General features: G+C 38.3%; 1 protein-coding gene across 6 annotated transcripts; it reads left to right on the top strand.

Annotated features, from left to right (window-relative positions):
• The first annotated feature begins 451 nt into the window (after positions 1-451).
• On the top strand, positions 452-24,031 carry ZNF658 (zinc finger protein 658). 6 transcript variants are annotated; one of them, XM_077139267.1, is made up of 5 exons: positions 452-595; positions 2,718-2,775; positions 6,007-6,133; positions 6,523-6,618; positions 13,864-24,031. In XM_077139267.1, exons 2-5 carry the CDS (start codon positions 2,761-2,763, stop codon positions 16,707-16,709), a joined length of 3,084 nt encoding a protein of 1,027 aa, XP_076995382.1. In that variant the 5' UTR covers positions 452-595; positions 2,718-2,760; the 3' UTR covers positions 16,710-24,031. The 6 variants fall into 6 exon arrangements, with proteins under 6 accessions (XP_076995382.1, XP_076995371.1, XP_076995362.1 ...); XM_077139256.1 differs by having other exon boundaries at positions 452-646; XM_077139247.1 differs by having other exon boundaries at positions 452-661.
• The last annotated feature ends 1,048 nt before the right edge of the window (positions 24,032-25,079 follow it).

Genomic DNA, 25,079 nt, shown 5'->3' with positions numbered 1-25,079 from the left:
ACCATATTTACTTTTTTTGCTAAATGATTTAAAAATAAATTACTAATGTGATTTCATAATGTTTCAGTATGTGTATTTAAAATTGTAAGAAAATTTTCCTACACTATCCAAATATCACTGTCACATTAATAAAAGTAAGTCTTCTGTATTTCTAAGATCCACCCACAGTCAGGTTTCCTCAATTGTTAATATCCCCTGTCCCTGTTGTGTTATCCAAACCACTAAATGCCGTTCATCATAATGAATAATGAATAATAATAATAACGGTAATATAATTCATTATCACTTTATCTAGAGATAAAGTCTATCCCATAATTTAAGGAATCAGGGAGAAACTAGGCTTCCAGAACTGAGAACGTGTCACCTACACCTTTCAACGCCCTAAAGAGGCGGAAACGCTTCCAAAACAACTTCCGGCGGGCGCAGAGCTTTATGGGATATGTAGGCTGGAAGGCTACAGGCCTCCCGCGCAGCACTCTGGGAACAGGGCTCTGGCGCTCCCTCTGCGCAGGCGCAGCGCAGCCCCCCTTCTCCTCAGCTCCTGCGGCCTGAGGGGAGCAGACCCTGGCGCGTTTTGGTGTTCGCGGGCTAGAGGGTGAGCGGACTGGGGTCCTGTCCTGACGGGAGCCGCCATGTCCGGGCGCAGGTGGGCCGCGTCCAGGTGAGGGGACGTGCTGGGTGGGGGCGTGTGCGGGGCCGCGGCCTGGAGCGGTCCGTCGGTCGCCGGGGCCGAGAAGCCGCCGGGAAGCCGGGCGGCGGGCGCGACGAGGGCCCCTGCCGAGCCCCAGCCCTGTCCCCGTGAACCGACGAGACAAGGGGCGTGGCCGTGGTTTGAACGTGGTCGCGCCTCTGGAGGCGAGACTGAGTCGCAACTCGTGGTATTCGGAGAATTCGGTCAGTTGCTGTTTGTCAAATAAGTTCCCTCCCGCCTGCAGTGGCGACCGTGAACGTGAGCTGCCGTGGGGAAGAGGCACTCGGTTCCGCCCCCTGGACGCCCGGCTTTGTCTTTGAGAACGTGCTGTTTTGTCACGGAGGGTGGACTGGTACTCCCCGCTGGAAGGTCCGGGAGATCGGAGGCGGACACGGCCAGGCTGCCCCCCAGCCCCGGGCTCTTCCCGAGGTCCTGCCCCCCAGCCCCGGGCTCTTCCCGAGGTCCTGCCCGCCAGCCCCGCGGAGGAGCAGCGTCCGGGCGCTGAGCCGCGTCTGGCCCCGTTTCCCCAGAATCTGGGGGTCAGACGGAGGCGCTGGAACCGTCTTGCGTTTTCCAGGTCGTCCTTTCCCTCAGCGCCACAGTCTGATATTCTAGTCCATTTCTGTCCTGTGGAAAGACGGGATGTGAAACACAAAAATAAGTTTTAAAATATTTGTATCACCATAGTGATGCCAGTAAAAGAGAAAAAAGAAGTAGACGAAGTTAATTTGCTGCTGCATTTTAAGTACGTCCAAAACATTTCAACTTGTGGCAGCAGCCACAGTTCAGGTGTTCAGGAGTCACAGGTGGCTACAGTATACCTCAGAACACGCTTCTCCTGCATCGCGAAAGTGTCCGTTTAGAAATTGAGATTAAGATTTCAAATGAAGCGAATGTATTTCCTAGGCCCAGGTCTGTGCTTCTTCGTAACAAGGCAGCTCTAGGAGGCAGGCAAGAGGGAGCCCCAGGGCAGGAGCCTCACCCGGACCGGCAGCCTTTCTGATAGAGACCCCACTCGAAAAGGCTGAGAGCAGGGAGCAGGAGAGCCGGGAAAGGAGCAGGGCCGCTTTGCCCCATGAGAACCGGTTCTCCATCCCTGCAAGTAGCACGCATCAGAATCAGTGATGTCGCCACATCTCGAAGCCCCCAGAGGTGGTGTGACAGTGGATGCCGTGGACCAACTTCCAGAGGGTTGGTCCTCTGACCTGAAGCTACTTCAGACAGCTGATCAGGGAATGGTGTCCAGAGAAGCCATGATCAGGCAGAGCTGAAAAATCCCAAACAGACCCCCATTTTTCCGTTCTCTCCACTTTCCACATTTTGAGCTGCTTTCAGACCATGTCCATTATCAAATGTGATGTTTGGAGATATGTCGATGCTCCCTTTTTCCTGAACGTACAGACGGCCAAAATGACAAGACAGGAATCATTTTCTGTGTCGGACATTTTTGGAAGCCCACAAAAATTGGGTCCTAAGTGAATGACATTTGTAAAGTCACCCAGAACAAAACCAAAACTAATCTCAGTGCTGTCCACTAGAGGACTCAAGTCAGTGCCATAAATATCTTATCAAAAGATTATTTTGAGACTCTGCGACCAATTTTGTACAGAAAGTTAACACGTATACTCCATGTGTTAAAAGCATGTCATCTTTATTTCACAGTTTTCTGTGGATGATTTAATGCAAGCTGTGAGTACAGTAAGAACTTGATCAACAATCTGGCCTGAGTAGTTTGGGGATAACATTCATTTTAGTGAAGGTAGATGGTTTTGTTAGTGGTATACTTGAATTTGTTTAATTGACCCTTGGTTATTTTATTTTTGTTGTCAATTAGAAAGATGAAATATAAATCATTAACACATTGAGAGAAAACAGTTTATCAGCCCCCAGTGAAAATGGTCATCGTAACCTGGTGCTTCCTGATCTTTCTCAAGGGCCAAGGGGAAGTTCTTCTGTAGGCAGCTGAATGTGTGAGCTGTAAGCAGACCAGGTTCTCATGACCCCATTCCTCTTTCATTCTCCTTAGCTGAATCTTCACACTTCTCCGCATTTTTCCTGGAGGAGCAGAAATGAATATATCTCAGGTGAGATGTTTAATAACTGTTTTGTTTTACAATGGACTTTTTTCTTTATGGGCTTAAGGGTCTGTACACTAACATGGAAAAGTAGAAAAAGAAATGAATCAGAATCATTCAGAGGAGAGAAAGAAATATTTAGACAGGGTTTCTACTAGGTCTTTGACTCTTTTTAAAATAGCTGATTTAAAGTCTTTGTCAAGTCCAGTGTGTGTGCTTCCTCAGGGACAGTTTCTAATGATGCGTTTTCCCTATGTAAGTGTATTACCTTTTCATTTCTTGTCTTGCCACTTTTTTGTTGCTGATTGGATATTTTAAATAATACAATGTGACAATTATAGACTTCAGAACCTCCCTCTTCACAGAGGCGATATTCCTTGCTGGGCATGGTACCAGAAGTCTCTTCAGAGATTGCCTTAAATGCCTGGGACCAGTAAGTCGTCTGGTCTTTGCCAAATGGCTCCCCATGTGTGATGGGCAGATCTTTAACAGTTAACAGGCTTTTTACAAACTCTGCATTAGCCATCACCTCCTGCTCATGCAGAGCTTCAAGGTAAGAGCTTACGGCCTTCTCAGGTTTTTCCTGAGCGTGTGCAAAGTGCTTGGCATAGGCACACATCTGTGCATACATATGGCCTTCTAAAAGCTCAGGGATATTTCAGGGCTTTTTGAAACCTCTATGGATATCTCAGTCCCCACTTTTCCATTTATGCTTTTTGATTAGTCTGTGGTTTGCCTTAATTCTATCCACTTTATCAGGAAGCTTATATATTAAAAAATTGCCTTAGGTATTTTTGACAATGCCTCTGAGGATAAGGCTTTTTCATGGGCACACTCCAGCTTCAAGTAAAGACAGCTTTGCAGGTGGGGTCTTTCAGAGAATAACCAGACAGGTCAAATAATTAAAGCTTTCTGGGATTGAGTCTGACAGAGTGCTAACCTCATTCTGGTTGGAGTTACTGGTTTTCTTATGATTGTATACTGTTGGTTTTCAAGGCCACCATGGTTGTTCTAGTTTGCTAGCTGCCAGAATGTGATATACCAGAAACAGAATAGCTTTTAAAAAGGGGGATTTAATAAGTTATGAGTTTACAGTTCTAAGACTGTGAAAATTTCCAGATTAAAGCAATTCTATAAAATTGTCAAAATTAAGGCACCCACAAGAGGTTACCTTCACTCAAGAAAGGGCAATGAAGTCAGGGTTTCTTTCTCAACTGGAAAGGCATGTGGCAATCATGGCGACATCTGCTAGCTTCCTCTCCAGGCCTCCTGTTTCATGAAGCTCTCCTGGGGGCATATTCCTTCTTCATCTCCAAAGGTCTCTGGCTGCATGGGCTCTCGTGGTTCTCATGGTTGTCATGGCTCTCTTGTGATTCTGAAGCTTTCTCCAAAATGCTTCCCCTTTTAAAGGATTCTGGTAAACTAATCAAGAACCCAATGGGTGGAGTCACATCTCCCTCTAATGAAAGATTGACACCCACAATTGGATGAGTCACATGTCCGTGGAGATAACCTAATCAGCTTCCCAGCCTATAGCACCACATAGAGATTAAAAGGAATGCTGCCCCCATAAAATTGGATTAGGAATAAGGATGACTTTGCTGGGGTGCACAATCCTTTCAAAACAGCACAGTGGTATTTTGGTTTCTTAGACTGCTTAAGCTAATACCTTGAAATGGATTGGATTGTATAATGGGAATGTATGCACTCAGAATGTGAGGCTGGGAAAAAGTCCAAATCATGGTGTCATCAGGACAATGCTTTCTTCCTAAAGACTGGTTTTCTGGGGCTTCCTACTGGTCATCTTTTGTCCTTGTTACATCACAAGGCATATGGTGGCCTCTCTTAGCCTCTGCATTTTCTTCTGGGTTCCACTGAATTTCAGCAGTTGGCTTCTGTGACTTTCTTTCTGAATTTCGTTCTGCTTATAAAGGAGTCTAGTAATAGGATTAAGACCCATCCTAATTGAATTGGGCCACAGCTTAACTGAAGTTACTTTATCAAAAGGTTCTACTTGCAATGGCTTCATGCCACAGGAATAGAATCGATTTAAGAACATGTTTTTCTGGAGTACATACAGTTCCAAGCCACCACAAATGGAATAGAGAACATGAAATGGGAATAGGTCAAGTTTAGTGTCCCAAAACTCACTGTTATTGAGATTCAGCTATTCACCTTATATAATTATCCCCCAGATTCCTGCAAGGCTTTGGTTGATTCTGACCATTTTTTTTGCTAGTGTTTTAAATTGCTTTTATGAATTAGAGAATTTTTTGAGATCCTTACTCCTCAATTTTCACTGACGTCACTTGTCACATACCTTGAATTTTAAATTTTTTGTTGTGGTTCTATTAATCCTTTTCTGAAAATTTTTTTAGCGGGCTTCCTGGCCTGTTTTTCAGCCAGGCTCTTAAATATTCCTGGTCCCTCAAATGCTGTACTTATTACTTTTCTTTCTTCAGTTTGTATGTTCTCAAGGAGCTGATTGCTTCTGATTACTTCTTTCACCGCCAAACTTGTAATAACTTGTATATTACAAGTCCTTGGCTTCTGCCATGTGTCACTGGTTTAAGGAACAGTTCCAGTTTTATGTTTCACAGATCCTTCAGCAGCAGCATGAAGAGAGCTATTTCACTAAAACATTTATTAATAATTTTTTCTTTTATTTTGCAAACATGAGTTTATGGCATCAGAATTTAGCCAGTTCCCTATTCTTTTATCTGTGCTTCTTACTTCAGTGTAGGTTGTGGTCTCTTATACTGGTCCCTTTGGTTCCAACTCCTTATTACGCTGTTTTCCACACTTTAGAGCTCTAGAAGATTTACACATCTTTATGCATTTATTTGCATAAGTATTTGGTCAGGTATGATAATTTCAGTGTTTACATGTATCTCTTCCTTGGCCTCCATATGGCCCCAAGGAGGGTATGAACATCCTAGAGACTACCTGGAAAAATCTGTTCGGATGTAGAAAAGAGTTGTAGGGATACTATTTACATTTAATTTTCCTTTTAAAAATTTGTAAGTCATTAGTATATATAAATGAATTGTAGTGCATCAAATAGCTTTTAACTAATTGAGTAACTATAGAATTTAAGACAAAATTAGGTCCAAAATAGGCATCCTTTTTAAACACTTGTTTTAGAATCTCTAAAATAAAGATAAGTAGTAGTTCTCAAAGATATTTTCTAAGTCATCTAATTCTGATCCCTTCAGTTTGAGCAAAAATGTGCTGTTACAGGAATCAATGTCGTTCAAGGACGTGGCAGTGGAGTTCACCCAGGAGGAGTGGCAGCACCTGGGCCCTGCCCAGAGGACCCTGTACAGAGATGTGACGTTGGAGAACTACAGCCATCTCCTCTCAGTAGGTGAGCAGACCTTACCGTTTAACTCCCCTTAGAAGATACTACTTTTTTTTTTAAATTATTAAAAACACAAAGATGGTAGAATGCTTACCTTTCATGCGGGGGAGACCTGGGTTCAATTTCCACACCATGCAAAAAAAAAAAAAAAAAAACACACACACAGACCACTCTGTAGAAATTGATTTTTGTCTAGGCTTTTGATTAAAGCCTGAGGTCTAAAGTAACTGAAACCTTTGCTTTAGAGCAACAGAAACAATGCCTTTGTTGTGACCTTCTTGTTGAAACTTCAAATGAGTACTTTTATTTTGCTGTTCCTGCTACCGTATCTTTCTCCACCTTTGGAAACCAAAAAGCTCATGGTCTACATATACCCTTAATTGTTCTGTTTATAGGATATTGCATCGCCAAACCTGAGGTTATCCTGAAGTTGGAGCAAGGAGAAGACCCCTGGCCCTTAGAAGAAGAATTCCCAAACCAGAGCTACCCAGGTGAGTTTCTGAACACTGGACAAAGGAAACATGGAGTAGTTAGATTCTGGAGGGTGGGTGAGGGAATCCTTTGAAAAGTTTTTAACAGTTTTCTTGAGATATAATTCCCATACCATACAATCTGCTCATTTAAAGTTTACAAATCAGTGGTTTTTAGTCTGTGCACATTTATGCACAACCATTGCTCCAGTTATATTAGAATGTTTTCGTCACCTCAAAAAAGCCCTATGCTTTTTAACTTTTACCTCCTCTATCCCCCCATTTCCTCTAGCACTAGGCAATGGCTATTCTACTTTCTGTCTCTATAGATTTGCCTAATCTAGCATTTCATTAAATGGATTCATAATATGTAATCTTTTATGACAGGCATCTTTCACATAGCATATTTATGAGGTTAATGTTGTAACATGTATGTTTACATTATTCTTTTTAATGGTCAAATACTATTCCATTGTAAAGATATACCACCTTTTGTTTATCTGGTCATCAAGTGATGGACATTCTGGATTCTGCCTTGTGGTGTTAGAATAATGCTACTTAAACATTTGTGTAAAACTGTTCGTATGGACTTGTTTTCTTATCTCTTGGGTATATGAAATTATTGGGTCAGTTTCTAATTTTATGTTGATCTGTTTGAGGACCTGCCAAACAGTTTTCCAAAGTGGTTGCACTGTTTTAGATTCAGCTGGATTTGTGGGTGCCAGTTTCCCTATACCCCTGCTAACATTGGCTGTTATCTGACGTTTTGATTCTAACCATCCTAGTGACTATGTAGTAGAATCTCATTGTGGTTTTGATTTGTATTTCCCTCATGACTAATGATATCACAAGCATCTTTACATTTGCTTATTGGCTCTTGCCTATTTAATAGACAATTCTAGGAATTTGAAAAGTTAATAATTTTCAAAATAATTCTTGGGGCAAAAAATGAAATTATCTTAATTATTAAAAGTAAAACACACAGGGCCACGGTGGCTCAGCAGGCAAGAATGCTTGCCTGCCATGCCAGAGGACTCGGGTTTGGTTCCTGGTGCCTGCCCATGTAAAAAAAAAACAAAAATAAAAAAATAAAAATAAAAGTAAAACACACAAAAAACTTTCTGTAAAGCCATTTAAGAAGGTAGTGTATAACATGGTGACACAATTTAAATCAAGCATATCTGCCCCTCACTAAATGTTATCCTTCATTAAATGAGAAAGATCAGATCATGTTAATTGGCTTGTAAATGATAGCTGTATGTAAGTACTTTGAAAAATTGTAGAAAAAGAATGACAAAGTTGTTAAGCTAGTAAAAATCAATATTTCAGGTTTTCATGTATGTTTATCAGTGTTCATGAAACAAAATACTCTGGAGGTCTGAGAAGTTAAAATTCATTAGAACTAGGAGATCATAATATACATCATCTGATTAAATATTAGAGTAGATATTAAATAAGTAGGGTCTTGAGGCTATTAATAACATTTGTGTTAAAGTGAACTATACTCTTATGTATATGTTTATACTGAAAGAAATAACAATCCTTTCAAGTTCCCAAGGACTAATCATAAGGTAGTGAAACTATAGTAATAGTCTAAAAGAAAACTGCAGTAAATCCAGTAAATTAGAATGATAGCAAATAATCCCTGTTCATTGTTCAGTAAATCTAGAAATTGATAAAATCAGTAAACTAAAAACTCCATAAAGAAATTTTTTAAATAATCTTTTAAACAGTGTTTGAAAAAGGAAATCAAATCCAGAATAGCGCAATATTTATAAAAGAGCTTTATATTTTAGAAACCGTTTAAACTATAGCTAAATTAGTGAACAGAATTAAATCTGTGGTCTCATTTGTCACATTAATAGATTAAATGAGAGTAATGACAAAAATACACTAAGGAAAGCAAAGTAATTTAATAAAAACTAAAATTAGAAATTAATGAACTAGAAAACTGAAAAATAGTATAATGTTTCATAGAATTAAAAAAAAACAATAAAATGGATGACACTCTAGTTAACTAGCTAAGACAAAAGAGAGGAATCATATATAAGAAATTCAAGTGGGTATGTATTTGTATAAATATAATGCGATGCAAAACAATATCCCACTCATAATGAAGAGCCATTTGGAGAATGACTGTGTAAAGATCTAAGTAATTAAGCTGTATGGTACCGTTGGTGGGATACTATAATAGGTCAGTGAAATGGAATAGAAAGAGATCAGGAAAAAATGAATGCGATAGAGACCACTGCTCTTTGACGGGTAGCCTTGCAGAACGCTGGGAAGGATCTTAAGCTCTCTGTATGGGCCAAGACAAAAAGTCAGTTTGGTGTGGCTCAGAGCAAAACTAGAAATGTTTAAGAAGTTAAGAGAATATGTTCATGATTCTTCTTTGGGAAGGATTTAATAAGATAAGCATTAGCCAGGGAACAAGGCAGAGTTAACATACTTTCACTTATTCTTCCCATTAAGTACAGCTAAATACATGCTTTTATATATAGTCCATAATATATGAAATAAATATGAGATTCTGAAAGGTGGAAAGAAAAAGGCAGGCAGTACAGTAGCTTGTGTCAGTCCCACTCCTGCCGTTATAAGTGTCAGAACCTTCTCCCCCACCTTCTGGGATGTCAGCGGAGGGCTATTGGGGAATCTGGATTTCCATCCCTACTTAACGGTAGTGACGCTGCACCCTGCTGCTCCTGCTCGTACATGTCAGAGGAGGTCTGCTAAACTTAATACTGATTTTTTTTGTCCTTTTTCCTTTTAAAATTTGTCTTTTTTCTTTAAAAAAAAAACACCTTAACATTGGTTTTGATAAAATCCAGAAACTTTCAAACCCAGGGTGACACAGATTTATCCCTGCATTTTCTTCTAAAAGATTTGTAGTTTTTAATGTTTTGCACTTGATTTTATGATCCATTTTGTGTTAATTTTCACAGAAAGTGTGAGATATATGTTGAATTTTATCTTTTGGTAAAAGAAGTCCCCTTGTCATTTTCCTGATATTAATGGAAAAACATTCAGTCTTTCACCCTTAACTATGATGTTCATTGTAGGTGTTTTTTATAGATATCCTTTATGAGGTTAATGAATATATTTGGATTTTGTCATGTTTTCTGCATCAATTTATGTGATCATATGGTTTTAGTTTTTAGACTGTTAAATATGACAGATTACATTGATTAGGTTTTGAATGTTGTAAAAGTTTTGAATTCTTTGGATGGACCCCATTTGGTTATGATGTGTTTTCTTTTTTTTTTTTTTTTAACATTGTTTTACTTTTACTAAAAAAATTTTTGAGGGTTTTTTGATTTATGTCAGAAATATTGTTCTGTAGGTTTCTTTTATTTAATTGCTTATGCTTTGTTTTCTTTTCTTTTCTTTTTTTTTTTCCAGCATGATTAGGCACTGGGAATTAAACCTGGGTCTCAGGCATGGCAGGGGAGAGAGTTCTGCCACAGAGCCACCCTCACACCACCCATTTATCCTTGGTTTTGATAATGTAGGCTTCATAAAATGATTTTGGGATATCTCCTTATCTTTTATTTTCTGATAGAAATGGTATAGAAGTGGTATAACTGCTTCTTTATTTGTATTTCAGAAGGTTTATGACTTATATATTCAATTTTTAAGTGGATACAAGTCTGACCAGGTTATCTCTTCTTCAGTGATTTTGGCAGTTTATTTTTAAGGATTTTTTTCTTTTTTTAGAATTCCTTTATTATTTTTTTAATGTCTGTTACATCAGTAGTTATTTCTCCTCTACATTTCCTAATATTGGTAATTTGTGTCTTCTCTCTTTTTTCCTGTTAGTGTTTATCTTTTCAAGGAACTAAGTTCTGGTTTGATTGACTCTCTCTTGTTTTCTGTTTTCAGTTTCATTTTTTTCTGCTCTGATAATTATTTCCTTTCTCCTTGCTTTAAATTAGATTAATTTAATTTAGATTTATTTGCCCTCTTTCTCTAGTTTCTTAAAGTGGAAAGTTAGGTAACTAAGTGATTAGAGATCTTTCTTCTTTTCGAATATATGCATTTTAAGCTATTCATTTTTCTTTGAGCCCTGCATTATATGCATCACACCCATGCATCATATCCATTTCCATGTGTTTGTTTTTGTTTTCATTCAGTTTAAAATATCTGTTACGTTTTTGTGAGACTTCCTCTGACCCATGGCTTAGAAATGTGTTTTTTTCCAAATATTTTATAATTCTGTTAAGTGAATTGTGTCTTGGGTTTCGTAAATATGGTTGTGACAGGAGTTCTTTGCTGTCTTTCTGTCTGTAGCATGGGGTCTACCATGTATTCCTGTCTCTCCTTTGGATCTGTGCCTTTTTGTTTTTTTCCCTTCTTTTCTTCCCCTAGTTTCTGTGGGCTGCCACCAGTGCCCTAAAACACACAGGTTTTGTGGCTGTTATAGCTTAAGACTTTTGTACCATAGAGTAGATGAGGCTTTGGTTCCGGGCAGAACTTTGGCAGCTCTTTCCTATGAGCTCATGGTAGGAAATTTTGCAGGAGTCTGCAGATTCCCTATCTCTGCATCCTCCAGCAACATTACATACTGATGCTGTCCCATCCTTAGCCATTAGCAATTTGTTAAGAATGTTTAGCTGACCTCCGTTCTTTGCTGGGTTTGTAAAAGCTGTAGATTATGCAGTTTTCCAACTTTTTACTTACAGTAAACATGATAGCCCCACTGTTTCTAGCTCACTACATATCCAGGCTGCAATTGAAAGGCAGGTGTTCATTTAAGAACTGAAAAATAGAATATCTGAACTTAAGAACTTATTGGATGGTTTAATAGTAGATTAAACACAGGATAATATGAAATTATTCAATTGGATAAAATACAATACCAACCAGAAACATAGAGAGCTAAGAAAAATATAAGTCCTCACAGGACATTCTATCAGTCAAGGTTCTTCAGAGAAACAGAACCAGTATGATATACACATATTTATGTTAAAAGATTTATTTTTAAGAGTTGGTATGTGTGATTGTGAGGGCTAGCAGATCTGAAATCCATATGATATGCCCTTAGGCTTGCAAAGTATTAAGTTGATCAGTATGTAGAGCAGATCAGCAGACTAGAAACTCAGACAAGAAATGACATAGTCTGGAGACAGAATTTCTTCCTCCCCAGGAAAGTTACAGTTTTTGCTTTTAAGGCCTTTAAGTAATTGCATGAGACCCACTCAGATTATCAAGGATAATCACCTTTACTTAAGGTAAACTGATTTTAGATATCAGCTATGTTTATAATATATCTTTGCAGCAACATCTAGGCTAGTGTATAACCAAGCAAATGCGCACCATAGGCTAGCTGAGCTGATACATAAAATTAGCCATCACAGACATTGCTAAAAATTTCTACCATATATACTTGAGTTCCCATATGGGAAGAAAAAGAGAACGAGCAATAGCAATATACAAAGAGATACTTCCCAAAGATTTTACAAAATTGCGGAAAAATATGAAGTTGGAAATTCCAAAGTTTTATGAAACCCCAAAGGAACAAAGAAAAACATGGCAGCACAGTCACACATACTGAAATCAATATTAAATGTAAAACGTTGAAAGCATCCAGTGAGAAAAGGTACAGAACACATTAATCAAAGTGAATATGACAGCTGACTTTTCAATGAGCACATTGAAAGTCAGGAGACAATGGAATGATATATTTCATATAATAACTACCAGCAAAAATACCTTTCACATTTGAAAAGGAAATAGAAAGAAACACTTGAGAGTTTTTCCAGCAGAAGAAAAATATCCAAGATGGCAAGATAGAAATGAGAGGGAGTAAAGATAATAGGATGGACTAAATAACAAAGGAAAGGGAAAATTTTTGTTAAAAATAAATGTGTATTGGGCGGTACAGCAGTGGCTCAGTGGCAAGAATTCTTACCTGCCAAACTGGAGATGCAGATTCGATTCCTGGAGCCTGCCCATGCCAAAAAAAAAGTGGCAGAGTTATTGATACTGAAAAATAAATGAGTATTGACCTGGAAAACAATAATTTTAATGTCATAAGAACTTTAAAATACGTGTTAAGCAAAGTACGTGATAGTGATAGCACAAAGTGTAGTTTAAGGGTAAAGGAGTTAAAAGATTCCAAAATTATATAATATTCGGAGGAGAGCAAATAGATTAATTCAGTGATACAAGATTTATACTCTTATTTATCCAATTAAAGATTAAGAGGAGAATACCTTATAAAAAATTATCAGCTAGAAAAGTTTGATTATTCTAAAATAGGTAGGAAAGGAAGGAAAAAACATGAAACAGATAGTCCAAATGGAGAATGAATGCTAGAATGAGTATGGCAGATATAGACCCAAATATGTCAGTATGTACAGTGTATACAAAAGGATTGTATAAATAAAAGACTAAGATCCAGAGAATGGAAGAATTATACCAAATAGTCCATATTGTATCACCTAGTTGTTGCTGGTTAGGGTGGAAACTTAGCTCCCCCCTGAGCACCAATGACACTAGAGAGAAGGGTGTGTAAACTCACAAGAGGCATAATCTCGTAGAGCCTCACTTACTTTGATTAGGGATGGAGGCTCAGTACTTCACTGAGTTGCACTGATATTGGTGTTGGGAGTAGGAGAACTGATTAGATGCTTAACCAGACCTCATTCATGAAGCACTGTATGCTTCCATTAGGCAGGAGGCAGAGGGGGAAGGGAGTCCCTACTTAGCTCTTATAGGACCACTAGGAGGGATGCATTTTCAGAAAGGTTTTCTGTTCTGTTAGACCACCCTTTTTTTTAGACCTTTGGCTACAGGGAAGAGTCTTTTCTTGGCCCTCCTTTTATCTGCCTCTGTAGTTGGCTCTGAACTGTAGTTTTCTCCATTGCCCAGTTTTGGATATATGGGAAGTTAGAAAAAAGTCTTAATGATTATTTGCCATGTTATTCCTCAAGTCCCAAGTTATACCTTCTTTCCACATTTTATGGTGTTTGTGTTTGTTAATTGTTTTTTGTCCAGGCATTTTTAGTTGTAAGAGGGAGGACCTAGGAGGAATAGGGCTTCTCTATCTTGGCTGGCACTTCAAATATCTGTTCTTTTAAACATGGAAAGTGAAAGCGAGAGAATGAGAATATGAATATTAATGTGTATATAGTGTAAGAATTGTTTTATCTTTGTAAACATGAGTAGAAGCATAGAATAAAATATGTAACAAATCATAAGTTGAGAACTACCCCCTCTGTAGTAAACATGAGATTTATAAAGTGTTTTCAATTTTTCTCATTTTAGGATATTACAAAGTTGATGTCCACTTTGAGGGGAAACAGGAAAAACAAAGGAAACATTTGTGGCAAGTAATATTCATCAGTGACAAAACATTGAGTAAAGGACAGAAAGTTTTAGAAAAAACATTTAATATGCGCAAAGCTCCAGTTTTTTCAGAAAAAATATCCTGTAAATGTGACTCAAGTATTATAAATTTGCCAGTCATTTCTGAATTAATTATTACTAGTAAAAATGCTTCAAATAAGAAGACTGATTACATGAATGTATGTGAAAAATTGCAACTTGATATTAAGCATGAAAAAACTAATACTGGGATAGAATCTTATGAATATAATAAAAATGTGAAGGCCCTTAGTTATAAAAAAGTTCAGCATCAAAATTTTCTAACTTTGGAGCCATCTTTTGAGTGTAATGAATTTGGAAAAACTTCATGTGGTAAGTCTGCCTGTATTGTTCGTAAGAGTAGTTCTCACATGGGAGAGAGATCTTGTAAGGATGATAACTTCAGGCAAAACTGTGATAAAGCAACTCTATTTAACTCCTTGAGAACTGACATAAGGGAGAACTTTGAACATAATGAATGCAGAAAACCCTGTGAGAAAACAGCCACTACAGAATATAATAAAATTCATGTGGCTGTGACACACTATGAGTGTAATGATCGTGGAAATAATTTCAGAAGGAAGTCACACCTCACTGCTCTTCAGAGAACTGTCACCAGAAAGAATACCTTTAAAGGTAATAACGGTGAAGAAAACTTGAGCCAGAACTCAGCCCTTATAGTACATCAGAAAACACAAACTGGAGATAAATTCTGTGGATATAATAAATGTACAAACGCCCTCTACCAGAAATTAGACCTAGCAGTACATCAGAGGACTCACACAGAAGAGAAACTCTACCAATGTGGGAAATCCTTCTATCAAAACTCAGCCTTCAGTGTACATCAGCAGAGTGACACAGGAGAGAAATCTGAATATAACAAATCAGGAATATCCTTTTACCAGAAAGTACACCCCATTCAACATCAGAGGACCCACTCAGGGGAGAAGCCCTGTGAATGTGGGGAAGGTGAGAAATCCTTTTGTTCACAACCATATCCTGTTAAGCATCCTGGAAATCATACGGTCATGACGCTCAGCAAATGTGATGAATGTGGGAAAGCGTTCCGTCAGAGTTATGGGCAAACCTGTTCTCACATTCATGAGCAAGTGAGAGTTCCCACCAAGGAGAAACCTTATGAATACAGTGAATTTGGGGAATTTGACAAGACGTCAGCTCTTAGAGTACACCAGGAAACGCACACAGAGATGAAACCCTATCAGGGTGATGAATGTGAGAAAGCGTTCTCTAGCATGTCACATCTCAGGGCACATGAGAGAATTCAGCTAGGAGAGAGACCCTACGAATGTACTAGATGTGGGGAAACTTTCCCTAAGACATCGCACCTTAGAGCACATCAGAGGATTCACACAGGGGAGAAGCCCTACGACTGTCCTGAATGTGGGAAGACTTTTTCCCACAAGACACACCTCAGTGCACATCAGAGGATTCACACGGGGGAGAAGCCCTACGACTGTCCTGAATGTGGGAAGACTTTTTCCCACAAGACACACCTCAGTGCACATCAGAGGATTCACACGGGGGAGAAGCCCTACGAATGTGGTGAGTGTGGGAGACTCTTTGCCCATATTTCGGTTCTCAGGGCACATCAGAGAATTCATACAGGAGAGCGACCCTATGACTGTAATGACTGTGAGAAGAGTTTTGCCCATAATTCAGCCCTCAGAGTACACCAGCGAATTCACACGGGGGAGAAACCGTATGAGTGCAATGAATGTGAGAAGAGTTTTGCCCATAACTCAGCTCTCAGAGCACATCAGAAAATTCATACAGGAGAGAAACTCTATGCATGTAATGAATGTGGGAAAACTTTTTCCCAGAAGACGCACCTTAGTACACATCGGAGAACTCACACAGGGGAGAAACCCTATGAATGTAGTGAGTGTGGGAAGACGTTCTCCCAGAAGTCGTACCTCAGTGGACATGAGAGAATTCACAAAGGGGAAAAGCCCTATGAATGTGGTGAATGTGGGAAATCCTTTGTCTATAAGGCAGCTCTCATAGTGCACCAAAGAACTCACACAGGGGAGAAACCCTATGAATGCAGTGAGTGTGGGAAGACTTTCTCTCAGAGAACACACCTTTGTGCACACCAGCGAATACACACGGGGGAGAAGCCCTATGAATGTAATGAGTGTGGGAGAGCTTTTGCCGACAACTCAGCCCTTAGGGCACATGAGAGGATTCACACAGGAGAGAAACCCTATGAGTGTAACGAATGTGGGAAAACTTTCTCTAAGACGTCGCACCTTAGAGCACATCAGAGAACTCGCGCAGGGGAGAAACCCTACGACTGTCCTGAATGTGGGAAGACCTTCTCCCAGAAGTCCTATGTCAGTGCACATCAGAGAATCCACACAGGGGAGAAGCCCTATGAATGTAGTATATGTGGGAAGTCCTTTGCCCATAATTCAACCCTCAGAGTGCATCAGAGAATTCACACGGGGGTGAAATCCTATGAATGTAATGAGTGTGGAAAAACTTTTTCTCAGAAATCACACCTGAGTGCACACCAGAGGATTCACACAGGAGAGAAACCCTATGCGTGTAGTGAATGTGGGAAGGCTTTTGCCCAAAATTCAACCCTCAGAGTCCACCACAGAATTCATACAGGGGAGAGGCCCTATGAATGTAGTGAATGTGGGAAAACTTTTGTCCGGAAAGCTGCTCTTAGAGTACATCACACTAAAATTCATGCCAGAGAGAAAACCCTCTGCATGAAATGAATTTGGGAAGCCCTTGTGAAAGGAATCATACCACATTACATAATTCACACATTGTAGGAGCTTGTGTCACATAAACTGGCAAGTTGTTTCCCTTAACCATTTCTTTTTCCTCTAAGCACATAGCGTGTGTAAATCCACCAATTGTTCAAATAGATCCTGGAGCATGGATGCTTATGATATGTATTGCATTTGAACCTTAGTTACCTCCCACTCTTCCTTGCCCCTGTTAAAAGGAAATGGAAATCATTTCCGCAGTAAGCTGGGGTTAGTGGATTGAGCATGGTAGAATACAAGGTGAAAGAAGTCAATGTTCCTGAATAGCTGGGTGGAATAGAATTCTCTGTATCTTCACCAATTGATTTTCTTGTTTCTTCGTTGTTGTTTGTTTTTAAAGCAAGAATTAGACTTTTGTTGGGCTCCTACAGGTTTTGATCTATTTGTTAAATGCACATAGCTTAGTCAACTCTGTTAGAATGGAATGAAACCCTATGAGTATAATGAATGTTCAAAAACCTGTAAGAATTCAACCAGTGCATCAGAAACTTCACACGGGAGAAAACACTGTCACCATCTTCAATGATCAGAAGTTTTCATTATATATCACAGAAATCTCAGGGGAAAAATCAATCCTTTGCCACTAAGTGAATCTCATTAAACATCAAAAAAATAGACTTATATTTTGAATGAGTGACATTTTTCAACAAATAATGAAAATTTACATCAGATATTTGTGTGTGTGTGTGTGTGTGTGTGTGTGTGTGTGTGTGTGAAAATGAGTTAGTTTCAAAATTGTAGATAAAATCTTCATATAGAACTGAGGGACCAAAACTAATGTTTTGTATGTAATATCAGAAGTTTTATAGAAAATATATAAGAAAATATTTACATTCAGACAAACTTACTGTGAACGTTTTAAAAGTGGAGGAATAACGAATTCTGTGGACAACACCAATAAATGTGTGAATAGTCGCTGAGCTATGTGATACGTCTCTATGAGTCTGTACAAACAGGAGGCAGCTGCTAGGTCTCATCTCTTCTTTCAAATGACTTATGTACTTCTTCTATTGGCTACTCTCAGCTTGATGCTATTGGATTTGGTCTGCCTGCTATTTCTGAACAGTAGTCTGGCCCTGTTTTACTCGCTTTGAAAATCCATGAGATTTTCCAGCATCCTTGTATATTTGTGTCTGTGTGTATGTGGTAGGTATTGATTCTCACAAGTTCTTCTGGCCTTTTAAAATCCCTGATAGGTGGTTCATTTTGCACTGTGCTGTTATAAAACAGGCATCTCCTCAGGACACTCATGTGTATGTAGCCTGAATATCTTGCCTGGGACCTTTTTCTAGCATCACAACACTGCACACTGTGCATCATCACAAGCCAATAGTGTTTCTACTTTGTTGTGACAATAGGTTTTGGAATTGCTGTGAGGAAGGCTACATCATATCAGAAGCATGGTACTGGAACTGCAAAGCAGGCTCACTTTGGGAAAACAGTATAGTCTTAACCAAGAAAAAATTGGTCTGTTTGCCAGCATTTTACCCTAAATGGTCAGGTCAGCACAAGGAAGAAAGTAAATAAAAGCCTTGTTTTTAAAACCTGCCCCTGAGAATGTCTTCCAGCTATAGGCATGTTGTCTTCTTCAAGTTTGATGTATTATGTTGAGCATGGGAACAAATAGTAGAATAATTTTTCTGAATTAGTGCTCCTTGCCACAGGAAGATACCTTTTTGAAATGTAGCTAAGGGAATATGTGTGGTCCTCTTTCGTCTGGACACCTTGGTTTTTAGAAGGATAAAAAAGAAATAACTCAATTTTTTTTAAATTTAAATTCTTATTTTACAGTAGATTTAGATTTGCAGAAAAGTTGCAGTGATCCCATATACTCCTCACTCAGTTTCCCCTTTTGTTAATATTTTAACATTTTTGTGGTAAATCATAACTAAAGTGCCAACATTGATACATTATTAATTAAACGCCACATATTTTATTGTATTTCACTAGTTTTATCCTGATGTCATTTTTCAGTTCCATGATCCATCTGTTATAACATATTACATTTAATTGTCATATCTCTTTAGTTTCCACTGATTTGTGACAATTTCCCAGAGCTTCCATATTTTTTATTACCTTAATAGGTTTCAGGATTGCTGCCAAGAATCTCTCTCAATTTAGGCTTGTGTGGTATTTTTTTTCTCCTGGTTACACTCGTATTACAGGCTTTTGGTAGGAAGGACACAGAGGTAAAATGCCATTCTCATGGCATCCTACCAAGAGTAAATGCTATCAACATGAATTAACCCAGAAAATAAACCTTGAACTGCTGGCTGAGGTGGTGTTTGCCAGGTTTCTACACTATAAATTTACTGTACCCACCTCTGTTAGGGCACTTTTAAACAGCTTTGCTCTTCCAGCAAATAGTATATGAAAAGGAAGGTTGAATGAGCAGATCCAGCATAAAAATGATTTATATAATATGATTTTTGTTTGCTTGTATACTGGCTATTTGGAAATTTTTTTTTCCCTGAAAATGGTTTCACAAGTAGTGGCTGAGCTTATAAAAGTCTATTTTGCCCATTATGTTCCTGATCAGCATATTATTAGGCTAGTAATAATCCAGGATCTAACTGGCTTCTCCTTCGGGAATGTGTTCCAAGTTGGAACTTTGGGAAACTAAGCATGCACAACACTGGGATGTGAGTGTGTCCCTGTCAGGCCCCTCCCCACAGGCTACTTGACAACTTTTTGTTCCAGCAAGGCACAGGAAGAAACTGGTTGAAGAGTTAAATGCAGGTGCCTGAGGAAAGTAAGGATTTCCCAGGGCTACTCCCAAGCCAGCTTCCTCATCATCCTCCCCCTCTTTTTTTCCAGGAACTCCAAAGACTAGTCCACCAACGTGCTTTTCAGCCACTGTTACTGGTTTTCCTTTTTCTTGCCAACCAGAAAGTTTTTTCCTTACTTTAGCTCTCAACTTAGAAGAGATTTCTGACTGGCTATCACCATGCTTGATACTGGTATTTCTTTTCTAAATTAATAATTGATGAAATTATCCATAAAGTAAGATCATAACCTAACACAAAATTAAAATAGTCTCAGGCTCACCCAGTTCATGGTCAATCCATTTTTTGTTTGTGTCTTAGTATTCATTGGTATATGAATGAATCATTGCCCTTATCCTTGCTCCCCAAGTATTTATTTTATCTTGAGGATTTTATTTAATTTCACTTCTCTTCCCAAGAATGGTGCCCAACCCTTTTATATCTCTTATTGCCTGGAGTAGTGGTATTTGTCTTAAAATAATGAAAGAACTGAAAGAGCTTTTTCCGTTGGTCGGTTTAGTCAGTCCAGGGGATTAAGTAATTCATAAAATAACAGGATATCTAAAGAGTGGCCAGCCATGATGAGTAAGAAATCTATGATAGGAGAAATAAGTTAGGCATGACAGTTAATCAGGAACCATATGCCTATGATTTGTTTTTAAAAATTGTCAATAGGCTTATGGTGTTAGAGCAGATTTAAAAGTAATGGGAAAGCATTAGGCAAAGAGTTAAATTTAGACATCATACATCTGTATCTAAGTTATAGAAAGACTAAAGAAGCAAAAGAGTTACTGGTACAAAGGCACATAGGTATATATTATTGTACACATAGAATTTATTTGACTTTCAGGCATAAGGGTAGATGAAAGTTTCATAGGAACCCTTGCCAAAGCAATACCTCTAAAAGAGAGAAGTAGACTGACTAGAGCACATTGTGGTAAGAGAAACTATACAGTGTTCTCAAAACAAATGCATATACCTCCAATAAAAGATAACCCAACACTGCAGGTAAAATGCAGTCATGCCCCTGTTCAGAAAAACAAGAGTTAGACTATTGTTAGACTACTCAGCAATTGGGGAAGAATTTTGGAGGGCCAGAGTGCAAGTGGACCCAAGAGAAATGAATCTGAAACCAACAAGTACACTGAGAAAGCTATTCAGAAAATAAGGAAAGGGAATAAAGAGCCCATTGAATAAACTGAATGTGAAGTAAAAACTGAAATATGCATGTCATGTGGACAGGTAAAAGTAGAGAAACAGGTTACACATTGATAAATGACCACATAGGCCTGAAACTACAGAACTGTCACATCTCTAATACACACTGCACTGACTGACAGTTAAACTGGGTTAAATCCTTACATATTCACAGGACCAAAAATGGCAATGCTTAAAATCCATAGTTTATTAAGGGGCAAAGGGTACAGGGCAGCAACAGTATCAAAGTAAGGATTTGTATCATAACCAAAGGCAGCCTAACAGCATGGAACCTGGATAAGTTCCAATTTTCTTTCTGGAAGGGCTGTACAGACAAAATTTCACTGTCAGATAAGAAACCAATATGTGTACAGAACGCTGCAAAAGCCCAAAATTGATTCTCTGTCGGAGTTTCTTATACCTTACTGGGCACATAGGTGTACTCTTGCTATGCGGTTAGCCCCAGCCACAGAGGACTTAGTCCCAAAAGACCAGGTGCAAATCATCAGTCTCACTGTTGTCAGTAAACACTGCTGACACGCTGGTAAAACCTATCCTAAAACTTTTCAAACTTGTGGTTACAAAGCAATACTATTGAGCAGTATGTTTCATTTCTCGACAAGAGGTCACTGATGTGTTTGATACTTTAGTAATCTCAGGCCAGTGTCAGTCCTGCTGGAATTAACCCTCGCAGCAGAGTCCACCCTCTGATTTATGGTCAAGTCCTTTTTACAACAAAATTACCACTCTTAGTTTGGCAGCACCTTAAAACATAGAGACAACCAAAATACACTTAAGAAATTTCATAGAGTCATACTAACCAGTGACAGTTTGTATGAATTTAAACCATCCAATACCAGCACAGACTTTCTCATATTCTTATACTTTACACTTTCCATTGGCCTCCCTGATCTACAGCTACCTACACTTTATGATATGCATCTATTGGTTGATTAAGAACAATAATTAGCATAATTTAAATTTAAATCATTTTAAGCTACTTCTCCTCCCTAGAAATAATGTTCAAATGAAAGAACAAAAAGAACCACTTTTGTATATAATCCATATAATCATTTTCAGAGCTCGGAGCTCTTTAATTATAAGGATATGGGGAACTCTTGAAAGTATTGTTCATTAAGTTGGCCATTGTCCATCTCCCTCCTTGGTTTTTTAAAAGATGAGAAAGTTTTGGTAAACAGTCTTTTGCCCAAAAGGGCATCTGAGGGCGAGCCACGTTGGCTCAGCAGGCAGAGTTCTCATTTGCCATGCCAGAGACCTGGGTTCGATTCCCAGTGCCTGCCCATTTGGAAAAAAAAAAAATCTGAGTCAAAGCTAAGAGAATGTAGTTTGCTCATACTACACCTCTCTTAAGGCATCAAAATTGTCTGCTGCAAATTTCTTTATAATAACCATTTTTTGCTTTTCTCCCCTATGAAACACTGTCATGTTTTTCCCATTTATTAATAATTTTATATCAGACGTTCCCCCCTGAAATCAGTTCTTCTGGTTCAGTCACTGTATTAGTCCATATTGATGGTAGCAAGATGAGATATGCCAGGATTTCCTCTTTGGGTCATTCCTAAGGGTAGGGGGTAGAATTGGATAAGTACAGGTAAATATGGCTCTGATTCATTAGGCAACAAAGCATTTCCATAGTCAGCCCCAACTTGATGAGATACAGGAAGAGAGTAATCCATCCCATCAATCCTTCTGGAATTATTACCATTAGGTTCAAGTTAATTATCTGAGGAGACCTTCCTAAAAAAAAAAAAAAAAAGCTCCATCTAGGCAGAGCAAGAAAGAAAAATAATAACTGAAAAATTCTGAGCCATTAAACAGAACCTATGCTAGAGGCATGGAATAAGTTGAACTGAATGTCAAAGAACAGATAGAGAACAAAACCATCCAGCAAGAAAACTAAGTAAAGAAGTGAAAGCAACCTGCAGAATGAACTCCTAGTTCACCAACAAATGCCTAGACACTGGCAAAAAATAATGACTCATACAGGGAAGATCAAAGCTATGGCCCAGTCAGAGGAACAAACCAACTCTTGAAATGAGATACAGTAGTTGAAACAACTAATTCAGGATGTGTGAACAGACATGCAAAATCTCATCAAAAATCAAATCCATGAGTTGAGGGAGAATAAAGAAGACATTGGGTGAAGATAAAGAAGAACTCAAAAGTTTGAAAAACAAATCACAAAACTTATGCGAATGAAAGGCACAATAGAAGAGATGAAAAAGTAACAATGGAAACCTACAATAATAGATTTGAAGATGGAGAAGAAAGGATAAGTTAACTAGAGGACTGAATATCTGAAATCCTACACACAAAATAAAATATAGGGAAAAGAAGGCAAAAATATGAACAGAACCTCAGGGAATTGAATGACAATGTATAGCACATGAATATTATGTGTTGTGGGTGTCCCGAAAGGAGAAGAGAAAGGAAAAGGAAGAGAAAGTGGAGCAAATAACCACTGAAAAATTCCCATCTCCAATGAAAGTCCTAAAATTACACATCCAAGAAGTACAGCATACTACAAACAGAATAGATCCAATAGACATACTCCAAACACTAATCAGACTGTCAAATGTCAAAGACGAGGGAATTTTGAAAGCAGCAAGAGGAAAGCAATCCATCACATTCAAAGGAAACGTGATAAGATTATATGTGAATTTCTCAACAGAAACCATGGAGGCAAGAAGGCAGTGGTATGATATATGTAAGATTCTGGAAGAGAAAAACTGCCAACCAAGAATTCTGCATCTAGCAAAACTGTCCCTCAGAAACAAGGGGGAGATTACAATATTTCCAGACAAGCAGTCACTAAGAGAACTTGTGACTAAGAGACAGGCTCTACAAGAAATACTAAACGGACCACTTCAGGTAGATAGGAAGAGACAGAGAGGTCTGGAGAAGAGTATAGAAATGAAGACCATCACTAAAGGTAAAAAGAGAAAAAAAATGATGACTTTAAAAAAAACTTAAAATACAAAATGGCAGAAGAAAGTACTGCCTATCCAGTAATAACATTAAATGTTAATGGATTAAATCCCCCAATCAAATGCAGATTGGAATAATGGATTAAAAAAACAGGACTCATCTATATGCTGCTGACAGGAGACTTACTTTAAGCACAATGACAAAAATAGTTTGAAAGTGAAAGATTGAGAAAAGATACTTTGTGTAAACAACCAAAAAAAAGCAGGAGTTGCTATACTAGTATCTTCCAAATTAGACTTCAAATGTAAAGCAAAAGAGACAAAGAAGGACACTATGTATAAATAAAATAAAACAATTCAACAATTCAACAATTCAAATCATAACTATTTATGGACCAAACCAGAGTTCTCCAAATACTTGAGACAACCACTGACAACACTGAAGGGAGAAATAGACACCTCTACCATAAGAGTTGGAGATTTCAATTCCCCACCCCCATCAATGGATAGAACACCTAGACAGAGGAATAATAAAGAAATAAAAATTTTGAATAATATAATAAATATACAAGACTTAACAGATACTCCCAGAACATTACACCTCACAACAGCAGGATACACATTTTTCTCAAGTGTTCATGGATCATTCTCAAGGATAGACCATACGCTAAGCCACAAAGCAAGCCTCAATAAATTTAAAAAGGTTGAAATCATACAAACCACTTTCTTGTATCATAATGGAATGAGATTGGAAATCAGTAACAGGCAGAGGGCAAGAAAATTCACAAATATATGGAAGTAAAATAACACACTCTTAAACAACCAGTTGTCCAAGAAAGAAATTGCAAGAAATCAGTAAATACCTCAAGGCAAATGAAAAGGAAAACACAATATATCAAAATTTATGGGATGTAGCAAAGATAGTACTGAGAGAGAAATTTATCGCATTAAATGCCTATATTTAAAAAGAAGAAAGAGCAAATATCAAGGAATTAACTGTTCATTTGAAGAAGTAGAGAAAGAACAGCAGACTAACCCCAAAGGAAACAAAAGGAAAGAAATATTGAAGCTTAGAGCAGAAATGAATGAAATCAGAATATGAAAACTATTGAGAAAATCAACAAAAGCAGAAGTTGGTTCTTTGAGAAAATCAGTAAAATCAACAGTCCTTCAGCTGGGTTGAGGGAAAAAAAGTGAGAGAGGATGCAAATAAATAAAATCAGAAATGGAAGAAAAACATAACCACTGACCCTGCAGAAATAAAGGAGGTAGTGAGAGGATACTATGAGCAACTATATGGTAATAAACTAGGCAAGATAGTTGAAATACACAACTTCCTAGAAAGGCGTAAACAACCAATATTTACTTGAAAAGAAATAGATGACCTCAACAATCCAATCACAAGT

The sequence above is a fragment of the Tamandua tetradactyla genome, chromosome 2, assembly GCF_023851605.1.
Source record: "Tamandua tetradactyla isolate mTamTet1 chromosome 2, mTamTet1.pri, whole genome shotgun sequence".
NCBI classification, from domain to species: Eukaryota; Metazoa; Chordata; class Mammalia; order Pilosa; family Myrmecophagidae; genus Tamandua; species Tamandua tetradactyla.
The sequence above is the reverse complement of the archived record's forward strand: the minus strand, read 5'-3'. Positions and strand labels throughout refer to the sequence as shown.